Here is a 12,588-nt window from a genome sequence, read left to right on the forward strand (position 1 = left end):
AAAACCTAACCAAGTTTGAATAAAAGTTTGAAAAGCAAGTAATCGCGAAAATGTCCCTAAAGTCGACTTTTGGTTTATCAAAACTTCCACCAACTTCAGACGTCACTCGTCAACATCTTTTTAAGGTTTTCACCAGAGTTTTTAGGGTCAACACCAGATTCAAACTTGGTTAGGTTTTAAACGTCCCCCAGAAGAGTGGGGTTGGCATTATACTTCATGCAACAGACTGATTCCTAAGTTCATGAAGATCACCTCTGCTTCAAGTGAAATTTTCCAATTAATATCTTGCAATTGAAGACATTATGTGTTTTAAACTGTATCTGTCGTAAAGCTAGGTTTGATTGCACGTCTATGTGTGGACACTGTAGTGGAATGCACTGCATACCTGCCAACCTCCGAGAAAAAAAATCCGGAAGATTTTTTTATTTTTATCCACAAGATTTTAACGCAAAATAAAATCAAAGAGGACACCTACCCTCTTTACATTTAACAATATATTAGTTATGAATTTCATATCAATTGAAATTACTTTCGTTTAGTAAATATTACTTTTATTGCTTTCTTTAAAAGTTTGGAAATAACAGTTGTTACACATCTTAAAAAAAGAACGAAGCAAAAACAGCTCGAATTGAGAGAATGAGAAGATAATTGGCGCCGAAATTGTGCCCCTAGTTGCCCGCCGCGACGCTTGCTTTGATTGGATCCCGATGAAGTCATGCGCTGTATCACTCAGTGACGTCATAATCTTGCCTCGCTTCTTCTCGTGCCATTCTCTTACGGCAACCTTTCCTTGGCTACTTGGCCTAAAACGCGGTGCCGCATTCCACAAAAGTATCGTTAGCGCCAAAATTGGCGAGCTAATTATTTTTCCTACAAAACGTGAAAAATCCGGAAGATTTTGCTCATAACCGGAAAAACGGAAAAGGACATAAAAATCCGTAAAACTTCCGGGAAATCCGGAAGGGTTGGCAGGTATGGCACTGTAACAATATTTCGGACCAAACCAACGAAATATTAGAATATAGCCCCTTATATAAGACTTAAAAATATAACCAAAAGTAATGTTAAACGTTAATAATATCCACTGTGAGAAAATAATTTCGGTTAAAATATATTGTTTTTGATTTATTTAAAGCTTAAATAGTTAGCCAAGCATTAAAATTATTTTGTAGACTATCGCCAACACAAACTAATTATAAACTTTTGTAAAAAAATTTTGCATTTTGGTTGTAAAAACTTTAAGTGAACGTCATTACATTGTTGATCCATTTCAAGAAAATGATTATTATCATATTATTATGTATAAATTTTGTTCAAACATTTCTTTCCAAGACGTAATGATAAAAAGCTATTAATTTATTGTTTGGTTTTTGTTGTGAGTCTTCTGCATATGATTAAGTTGGTAAAATGGTGAAATTGATCTATCTACATAAAAAGTGTATGTTTCAGAATTTGTGTATAACAGTGTTCTCCAACAATGTTTTCAGAAACCAATTTCTAAATATTTGGCTAACAATTTGTAACATTGTCATTAATCATGCTCTTCGAGTTGGAACATTTCACAAAACAACGGGCAACACGGATCAGCTTTGTGGGCCGGATACAACAGCTGGGCCTTAGGTTGGGCACCACTGGTTTACAATATTGATAGGAGTGAAATAAAGAAAGGAACATTCCGGTAACATCATAAATTTTCAAGCTGTACGCGTATAATCATAGTACTGAACTGATTAGTGTGCAATGTTTTGGAAGGAGGGGGGAGGAGCAAGAGGGGTTGGGGTCGGGACTGTCAAGGTTTTAGTGTACACTTTATGTTCTAACATCGTGTAAAAATTCAGCTTTATCTTAATTAGTTGTGAAAAGAAAAGCGTATAATTATAGTACTGCTCTTGATGGTCTACGTGTTTTGGAGAGGGTGGGAAGGAAAGCGAGAGGGGTAGCGGTCGGGACTTTGTGTTTTTTTAGTGTTTCCTTTATTTACTAACGTTCTGCCAAAATTCAGCTTTCTCTTAATTAGTTGCGACACAAAAAGGTTATAATCATAGTACTGCTCTTGCAGTGTTTCGGAGCAGGTGGGGGAGGGGGCAAGAGGTGGGGAAGGGTCGGGACTTCGTGGTTTTTTTAGTGTTTACTTTATGTACTAACATCTTGCCAAAATTCAGTTTTCCCCTAATTAGTTGCGACACAAAAAGTGTATAATCATAGCACTGCTATTGCAATGTTTCGGAGGGGTGGGGGAAAAGCATGAGGGGTAGGGGTCGGGACTTTGTGGTTTTTTAGTGTATTCTTTATTTGCTAACATCCTGCAAAAATTAAGCTTTCCCTAAATTAGTTGTGACAAAGCTTTTTTTTTTCCCTTCATTGACTGGGCTATATAAACGGGTCCTTATAGCATGTGTGTACTGTGGAAGTCGGACTTCACACCAAATTGCGGTACAGTTGGGAAAGTGAAGCAGAGCACCCTAAAGTGACAGCCTAGCTAGTACAAGACAATAATGAAAATGTGCTTTAACCATTAAAACAATGCACAATTCATAGTATATTTATCAAATATTATAAAGGGTCTTATTAAAATTATCTGAGATATTTTATTTGAAATTCAACCTTTTTTACAAGAAAAAACACTTTAGTTAAAGTAATAAATACATATGTACATAAGCATATCAAGAGTGGAAATGTGGACATGTAGCTGCAATTAATACTTTTTACATCTTCAAAGTTAAACTGCTTTGTCTTTCCTTTTCTTAACTTGTTGTACAAGTATTTTGAACCGCTCTACGCATTCCTCCTATAAGAAAATATTCAAATGTTTACTACATCAATAAGAAATATTTTTAAAAGAAAATATAAACAGCACCTTAAAAGATGAACATTAGTTATTGACTAATAATATTTGCATTATATATTAATTATTCAAATATTTACAACTATGATCAAACAGGGAAAAATTATTTAAAAAAAAAACTTATTAAGAAATTTTACAGACATTGCAATTGAAGTTTTTTTTTTTTTTTAAATCTAATAAACAAGTGATGGAATTTTGAAATTCAAATGTAATTGGAACAATATATATATTTGGAATGACAAGTTTTTAAATTAGCACAAAAATTAATACAACCAAAGTCACAGTCACAGTTGAGAATAATATTCACTAAATTACTTAATATGCTAATTCTTAAATCTACCAAAACATGTCTTATGTTTGTAGTTAAAGTTGAAGCAAAAAGTAGTCATTTGGCAAATGCATTTTAAAGCTAAAAAACCCATTGGTGCACTTAAATGCTCCATCATTTCCTTCTCAGTACATCTAGAAGCCAAGTGTTTGAGTATATTTATTTACTCTATCTATTCTATGCCAGAAGGAATAAACAATGAGCTTTGTTTTATTTAGTTTTTAGACTGAGTCTTTTTAACTACCATGTAACTTGGTTTATTCACATCACTACTTATGCTTTTCCGATGCCTTCTTTGAATAAAATTATAATTTTATTCAAAGGCCCAGTCTATACCATCCAGATTTAGTATATTAAACAAAATGATAGTACATCTAAAAATTAAAACTAATTGGTTAATCAAAGTTCAGAAATTAGAAACTTAATATCAAACCTTTGATTTAGTTGAAACAAAATCAGATATCTTGTCCCAGCGGGCTGGTGTGTCTTTAGGATACTTTTGTAAAGCTATTTCTAAAGCTTGCTGTTCTTCTTGCTTCCATATCTTCTCAGGCTTAGAGTTGCATTCGTTTCTGTTTTGTTTTGATTCAACTTCAGGCACTTCATTTAATATACCATTTTCAAAAACATGATTGCCAGAAGTTTCATGTTTGACATCCTTATTCTCATAAAATTCAGAACCAAAATTCTCATTTTCAGTACCAGTCACACCTGTTTGAGAGATTTATTCGTTAAATAATTATAAAACTTAAATATATCAATTGAGAAATCTAGCCAAACTCTCTAAGAAGCAAGTCTGAGTACACTTAAAGTGGTATATCAATTTGTTTGAGGAGTTTGCCTGTCAACCAAAGGTTTAAGTTTTTTCCTTACATTCAACGTAAATAGACTACTTTGAATAGATCAAAATGCACATTTTCCTAATTCAAACTTTTCTTCTCACAATTTTAAACTTATTTAATATTTCAGCAATTATAGAGAAGAAACTTTTTTTTTAGTTTACAAGAAATGCAAAGGTAGTTTATGAATTTTCAGTCTGAAAGATCAAATTTTCAAGCATGTAAAATAAAGTGACCATTTGTCTTGAGTTTTCTAGGATGGTATAAAATTTTCCATCCGTACAGAGTTTTCATAACTAATTTTGGTTCCGAATGTATTGCATTTTTCCTGAACTACCCCGATAGAAAGCACCACTACTAACTGATAATAATATAAAAGCACAACCAGTGCTGAAGTTGTGGAGGAATGCAGGAGGATCCTGTACTCTGAAATGTTTGGGTTTCAACCGTAAAAATTATAGAGATGTTATGTAAATTGGCTTCAAGCCTCCGTTTCCTTCGGTGAGTCTTCTCATTCATTTCATTTTTGAAACAAAACATTTCTTTCCAACAACAGCACTGGTTGCAACTACCATGTGTTTTCAGCATTATGAATTTTTTAGAAAAGGTATAAGACACAGCTTAAAAGGGAAACTTTGTAGAGCAAAGCAATCACTAAAATTAGTTTTGATTAAAACCAGACTGACTTTGATAAATCAAGAAATAAAAAAACATGTTCTGAGAAATAGTCATGCTTAAGAGAAATATAAGGCTATTTTATCAAAATAATTTAAAAAGGTTACAAATGTATTCAGGGTTCGCCGTATATATCAGTCGATATATATCATGATATATACCATGATATTTATTTTGAAAATATCATGATATTTTGATAATTTCGATATTTATTTTTTCAACTACCGTATTGAATTATATTAATCACAGTAAAATTGCTCATTTATTATTAAAAATAACCAAAAAGTTATGTACTATGTTTTTATGATGTATTAATACATCATTAATGTAACAAAGTAATATAATATTCCTTTTTTACTTGCATTTTATATTCATAAAATTATGAGTAATGTAACTTTTTTAATTCACATTAAAAGTGCCTAATGAAATATTAAATGTTGGTCAGATCTAAAGAAAATGTCTTATTGACTGTGTACCGACTAATGTATATGTTTTATTTCTGAATCATATAACTGTAAAAGTAGCTAACAGAAGAAAAATAAGTAAAACAGCTAATGCTAAATTAACTCCATTAAAATTGATTAAAATATAAAATGAAATATTAGAAGTAAATAATAGAAGAAATTTTTATTTTAAGTCCATATATTGTAATAATATAAGAAAATAAAGAGTAAGAATTGAGGATGTGTATTTACTATTTTCAAGGCTAGTTTGTGATGATTGAAACTATCGGATATATATCAAAATATCCGATATATATCAAAGTATCAGATATTTTCAATATTTTCGAAAATATCATGATATTTTCGAACCCTCTGTATTATTTTGTTAGAAATTAATATTTAGAATTCATTTCAAACATTCATTGTTCATGTTCCATTTATGTTCATTTCGATCATTTTCATGCATTTGAAATGTAATTTTAGAAATGTGAACCATCACTGATTATATCATTGAGTTTTTTACAAAATACTACTTTTTCTTTCCGTTTTTAGTTTTGATTTACTTCTGGATTTCTATCCCAATCTTAAGTATGTCTTACACTAAGATGACCAGATTTTAAGTTCCAATTTCAAGACACTATATAAATAATTTTTCAAATCCATTTTCTGAATAAATCTTTTTATCGTTATTTTGTGATGGAAGTGGTAAAGTGGAAAGCAAATCAAAATATATATTTCTGAAGCAAAACAAGACTGTTTTATTCTTAATAGTGATACAATATTTCAAAAGTTAATAAAGAGTGAACCAAAACCAAGTAGTAAAACCTTTCTATTACGGACACCTATGGGGACATAAATATTGTCCGGTTTAAAGGGGTGTGCACTTTCCGAGGGACACGGAAGGGAAATAAAAAACAAGTTTTTAAATAATCTACTTATTACAGAATAATTAGTGACACTTCTTAAAAGAAAACTTACTCTGAGATCAAAAGTTATATGCTTGTAATTACAGAAAAGTAACGAAATGTAATAAGTGTTACATATGCTTTAATTCAAGATTTTCAAGAAATAAAATACTTTAAAATACACAGAGAAAGTACAAAAACATATCTATGTCATTTTCGTAAAAAACGATCAAATTGAAGTTTGTTTTGAATAGCTTTTGCTCATCATATCTTCATGATAAATTTTAAGTTCTTGTGTTAATTTTACCCCTATTTCATCATCTCTTTCGGTGTAAAAATGTCTTAGCTCATCAATGTATATTTGAGCATCAAGTAAGCTTCTAATTTTTATTTCTGAAGAAGATACTTCCACCACTATCTGAGGATCATCGTCTTCTTCTCCTTCATTTTCGGTTTTGTTATGTGTTATGCTTTCAACTATCTCTTCCATTTCTAAGGAATTTATTTCACATTCAATATCTCTATCAATGCCAGCAAATTCATCAACAATTAAAACATTTTCACCAGTGAGGCGTATTGATTGTTAAATCATTAATGGGTTCTTTGTCATTTACTGTTTTTTCTTCAGCAACAGGTAGACCTTTTTTGAATCCAGCTTTTAGAAAACAGCTGGTAATTGTAGTCGCCTTGACTTTTTGCCACACTGCATTTATCCATGAAGATGACTGTAAGACATCGATTTTTACCGAGCTTGCACTACTTTGAAGTGTGAAACTACAACACTTTGAAGTTTTTTATGATACCTTGATCCAAAGGGTGGCAGAGGGACGTAACATTTGGAGGAAAAAAAACATTCTTGACATTGGTCAGTTTCACATTTGGATGAGAGGTCGCATTGTTCAGAAAAAGAAGAACTTTGCACTTCTAACGTTTCATTTTTTCATTTAATTTCATTAGACATTCAGTCATTAAATCCGTGATCTTCCAGGTTTTTCTGTTCGCTTTCCATTGAAAGTCAAGTTTTTGCAGATTCATACCTTTAAAGCATCTTGGCTTTGCCTCTTTTCCTATAATTAAGGGTTGCTCTTTAACAGCGTCCATACTAGAGCACAGAAAGAACGTTAAACGCTCTTTTGCCATTTTGCCAGCATGACATTTTTCACCTTTAAAGCACATGGTTTTTTCAGGTAATGCACGTAAAAAAGCCCTGTTTCATAGGCATTTAAAATATTTTCGGGCTCATAGTCTTTAATTATGGATGACAGTTTCTCGATTCATTCATTTACCGTTTCTGGATTTATAGTAGCGGACTCTCCACTTATTGCATTAAAAGAAACAGAATGTCTCTTCTGAAATCCTTCGAGCCATCCATTCGACGCTTTAAAATATTTCACTCCAAGACGCTGTGCAGCTTCTAGTGCTTTTGTTTGCAGCATTGGTCCTGACACAGGAACTTGATTGCTTTGCACTTGGCAAAACCATTCGAACATGCATTTATTAATTTGATATGAAGGTCCCTTTTCAGATGACACTCTGTACTGCTTGCTGTTTCCATTCTTGCAACAAGCTTTCATTAACTTTTCTCTGTTTTTCACAATTTCTGCCGCTTGTGTTTTCCCTACGTTAATGTGCTCTGCTAATTCTCTTACACCACATTTTTCACTTTTGTGATATTTGAGCACTTCATTTTTTTTTTTTTTAAGTTGAAGCTTTCCCAGGCATTTTTTCCAACGTCGATGCAAATAAGGACACACTAGACTACAGAGTCAAACGCAAAACTTATTCCAAAAACTCTTAAAATGAAAAAATTCTTCCAAGGAAGTTGCTCTACCTCAACTTTCTTTGGCAATGATCCCCCATTATTTCCATTCACAAATTTTCAGCATTCTTTTTCCCTTCAAAATAAACTGTCAATAGCTGGAATCAAGTATGCATCACTTCTCAACCATCAGCCCCGTTTATTAAAAAGCGCCAATGAAGAACAGCAAAGACCGCAGTAATAAAACTTAAAAAGATATAGATAAATCACCTATTCTTTTGTAAACTCTGAAGACCACATGGCGGATAGTTTAATTACTCATGGGAAAGATAAGGCATTCGGCAGTGTACCATGTGGCTTGTTCACTAAAGCCACACTCAATAACCAACAGCTACATTTTTTGAAATCCGAGCTGTCCCCATGAGCCTAAAATGTACTCCCTATTAGGGTTTCCAATCCCGCACCGAATTCAGTCCTGCCGGCATTTCTGAATTGTAAAGTGCCAATCCCGCAGGATCCCGCCAGATTGATTTTATTCTTCAAAAAATTAAATTTTTGTGACAAAGAGAAAAAGTTGTATTTTTTAGGATGGATTGCTTTTATTACATGAATTAGTGGTCTTCTTGAATTATGTACAACAATTGTAAAGCACTACAAAGTCAGAGCCTATTATTTAGCAATTATCGTTTGATAAGCAAAAGTGTGTTGCTCGTATGGGTTGGTAAAGGGTTTTTACTTTAAAAACAATGCACTTGATGAAAAGACGTGCTTTGGCTCCACTGGAATTGGTTTTACTAAAATTAAGAAATTGTGGACAGTGAGATAAAGATCCGCATTAACTTCATCACCTTTTGAAATAGACTTTTCTTTTCTTATACTAGGTTTGTGATCAAGAACTGCAAATTTCGGACAAAAAGGATGTCTGTTGGATAAGTGTTACTCTATCAAATTTAACTTACATTGATAATACCTTTGTTGCTTCATTAACGTTGTTCACTGTTTTTGTGAATTTGATTCATTATAGTAAGAAGTGAATACTGCTTGATTTCACCATTTCACCAAGTTGCAGTCTCAGTAAAAGTGTTCTTCTTCGCTACTTTGCTTCTTCGAACTTTGCTAATTTTATCTCTAACTTTAAAGAGGAATTCAAAATCATGAACAGATTCAGGGGCGCGCACAGAGGGGGGAGGGGGAGAAGGGAAACCTGTTGGCCCAGGCTCAAAGCTGAAAGGGGCTCGATATTTTTAAAATCATGTGTGAAATATAGGGTTAAATAAAATGAAGGGGGGCCAGTAAAAATTATTTTTAACGGGGTCCAAAATTTCTGTGCATGCCCCTGAGCAGCTTAACTTATTGCATGTCATGAGATTTATCCTATGTTTCATACAAGTTCCTCTCACCCCTTCTAAAGTCGTACCAAATACATAAATAATGTCAGATTTTTCATTGCTATCTTCTTTGGAGCGCACTTTTTGTAACTCTTAGGTTTTAAGTGTATTACTAAAGCTTACAGAAGTGATCAAACATTGCATTCAGGTTACTCAGCAGGTTTCAGAATATGCAATACACTTTCTCTATTTTTTTAAACCTAATTTAGTGGATTTTAAATTTTAGTTATGGTTTTTAAAATGCTTATAAGTTTTACACATTTTCTCAATTGCTGAAAGTATGAAAATTTAAACTTTGAATGGTTATACCAATTCATTCTCAGAAAAATATACTCTATTTTTATTGTGTTCTGAAATGGTAAATCCGTTGTTGGTCATATGAGACACAGTTTTACTTGCTCTTCTTGCAGCTATACGAGGAAGAAGATTCAAACTTCAAATGATGCTGGTGAAAATAATCGTTTTATGAACGGCAAAAGCTGGAAAACACTTGACTGGAAAAAAAATGCAGGATTAGGAATCCGCGGGATTGCAAAAGAAATCCGAGGGACCAATCCCGCTAAAAATCCTGCGAGATCCCACAAGATTCAGGATTGGGATTGCGGGATTGGAAACCCTACTCCTTACCCCCAAACATTTCTACATTCATTTTCCACCTCAGCAGGGTTTTTCCAGGCAGATTCTGAACTGGATATGCATTTTGGGAATGGGGTAAATAACTTTTATGGTGTTGCTAATTGTTATCTCTGGTTATCTTTGTGTCAATTATTGAACAAGTCCTGTGTTGGAAGTTAATCCCAATCTATGTTCAATAAATCTCTCTCTATTTTTTTCCCCAAGGAGAAATAGACAGATTTGCTGAAACTGTCAATCGGTGATAGACAGATTTGCTGAAATTGTCCATTGGTGTCCGCTTTAATGAGAGAAGAAAGAGCTTTTTTACAAGAAATGTTGTGTCCATGTCCAGTTGAGTGAGTGTCCGCTTTAATGAGGGGACTTTTAATGGCTTAACCATAGAAAAGGGACAGGAACCAAAGAAACTGTCCGTAAAGAGAGGTGTCTGCTTTAAAGGGGTGTCCGTTAAGTGAGGTTTCACTACTGTGTAAGTACTTATTTTCCTGAGCCATAATTTTCGGGAAAATGAAGATAACAGTGATTTTGCAAGCTAAAATTCTGTGAACTAAAAATGTGAGGTTTAAATTTTCATGGATAGGATTCGCTTGTGAAAGTGAGAAAAAAAATTTCTAGCAAAAAAAAAGAAGTGCTTTTAAAATTTTAGCTGGACACCTAAAAATCTATAACTCTTAGCTCGATGAAAGCATTCTTGTGGCTTAGTGTTGAATGTTCTATACACATTTGTGAATGTTACATAGTGTGAAAACCATCAAATTTTCAATGAATTATCCGACAGTATGAAGTTACACTCTATAAAACTTCAATTGAAATAATAGATTAAAAAAACAAGATATATACTTTTTGTTTTAAGAATACGTAAAAAAGAAACAGTATACATCACTGCATACCAATAAATACAAATGAAATTTTATAAATAAAAAGGAAATTCAAAGTAATATGCAATTTTTGATTACTTAATGCCATAGAAATAATTTACATAACAACAAAAATTTCAACAAATAAAAATTCTGCAGATTTGACTTAATAATGTAAAAGAAATGAAAAATAGATTTAGAGGGCAATGAGAATTTACACATTGCGTTACAGGATTGCAGAGTGATCCTCCCAAACCCTTCCCAGCAGGGATGGATACAAGGGATAGGCAATGGAAGCGATCGCCCCCTCCTTGACATGAGATACAGGAACTTTTGTCAGGCATAGTTTCGATATTAAAATTCCAACTATGCAACTTTACATAATCTTCAATAGTATTATAAGAAGGGGGGGAGGGGGGCTCTTCATCGGAATTCTTCTGGAATTGAAGTTTTGAAAATGCAATCACAGCCCATCTCTTATTACTCTATGGATAAGGACCAGAACTTTGTACAGAATTTTTTTCGAAATTTAAGTTCCAAAATCTTAATTTTAGACAATCTTAGATGATAAGTTCAAAGGCTCACCTTGGCTAGTTTTTGAAAGAAACACAACTGTAGGACATCCTTGATTACATAAGGGTAAGCGATGGGATTCAGTACACTTCTTCGAAAGGTTTCAGAAATTGAAGTTCAAAAAAGTAAAGAGTAAAAAACAATCACCACCTCCTTGAACATTTTCTCGATCCGCCCTTGCCTCCCAGCCTCCACCTCTCTTAATACCATTGAGAAGAGATAAAAGATGGAGAGAGTGAATCTTTCTATTCTTGAAGCAAGGATCTGAAGTCAAGTGATACATTTTAAGGTAATGTATTGGAAGAAATCTTCCATCTGCCCTACTTGATGCATGTGACTTGGGATCTTTGCCGCAGCGTTTTCCCCCCCCCCCTAAGCCAATATTAATACCTGCTCCCTAAAGTTACTAATTAATGCTCTGAGCTTGAAACATAAACCTCTACATTGTAGAAAGATAAGTAGGAGATACTATTCATTAGGTAAAATTTAATAATTTCGTAATGACCTTCAGTTTAAGAGGAATGGTAAATTATAAATTATACATGTTACAGCAGCATCTTGCAACTTATTTTAAATAGAATGAATTGAAATTTCTGGTGCATGCAGGAGAAGAAAATGTTGACTAATATAAAAGAAAATATTTATGAATAATCAAAGCTCTCAATGGTTTTTATTAAGTTATCCTCCTTAAGTTATCCTATATTCTTATGTTTCCAAATAATAAAAACTGGAAAATACTATGAGGTTGCACTGCTGCTTTTATGATAAAAGCATTAAGTCACGTAAGATGAGATTTTAGTAAACATTATAACTTTATTTGCTGATCTATAAACGACTTCATAAGAAAAATCCATACCCAAAACAATGTATTTTTATATTTTAAACCAGAGCTGCCAACTTTTGAAAATCCAAAATCGTAGCAGCATTATGCGGGGGGGGGGGAGGGGGGGGGGGGGGGGGGGGCGTGGCTGTTGCCGCCGATTTAAACAGTGACGAATTTTCAACAGCATAAAGAACAAAAACAGTGATACTTAACAACTTTCAAGTATGATACAGAAAATATTAATACAGAATTTTTAAAAAATTATATTCTTCATGAATTTTTTTCAGTTTTTCTGCTTTTTTGCCAAAGATTCAATGACTGGATTAGCGTCGCGATCTAAAAACCGATCCATCTTTACACCATGCAACTTTCGAAAAGCAATGCTTGTTGCACAGAGACCGTCAGCACACGTTTAGAAGTTTGATTTTCTGAACTTACTGGATTAGTTTTCATGCTGTTTTTTTTCCTTCATTTTCTTTTGCTTTTTTTTTTCTGTGTGTGCTTTTAAAGTTATAAATTT

The 12,588-nt window shown here is 33.1% G+C and overlaps 1 protein-coding gene across 1 annotated transcript in view; it reads right to left on the bottom strand.

Moving 5' to 3' along the window:
• Positions 1-2,574: 2,574 nt before the first annotated feature.
• Positions 2,575-12,588, bottom strand: part of LOC129217106 (dnaJ homolog subfamily C member 1-like) — a 51,815-nt gene continuing 41,801 nt past the window's right edge. Inside the window, exons 10-11 of the mRNA XM_054851353.1 lie at positions 3,607-3,884; positions 2,575-2,788 (exon numbers count right to left, since the gene is read on the bottom strand). Coding sequence (XP_054707328.1) covers positions 2,720-2,788; positions 3,607-3,884 — 347 coding nt within the window. The 3' untranslated portion in view covers positions 2,575-2,719. The remainder of the gene's footprint in view (positions 2,789-3,606; positions 3,885-12,588) is intronic.

This window comes from Uloborus diversus, chromosome 2, assembly GCF_026930045.1.
Source record: "Uloborus diversus isolate 005 chromosome 2, Udiv.v.3.1, whole genome shotgun sequence".
In the NCBI taxonomy this organism is placed as follows: domain Eukaryota; kingdom Metazoa; phylum Arthropoda; class Arachnida; order Araneae; family Uloboridae; genus Uloborus; species Uloborus diversus.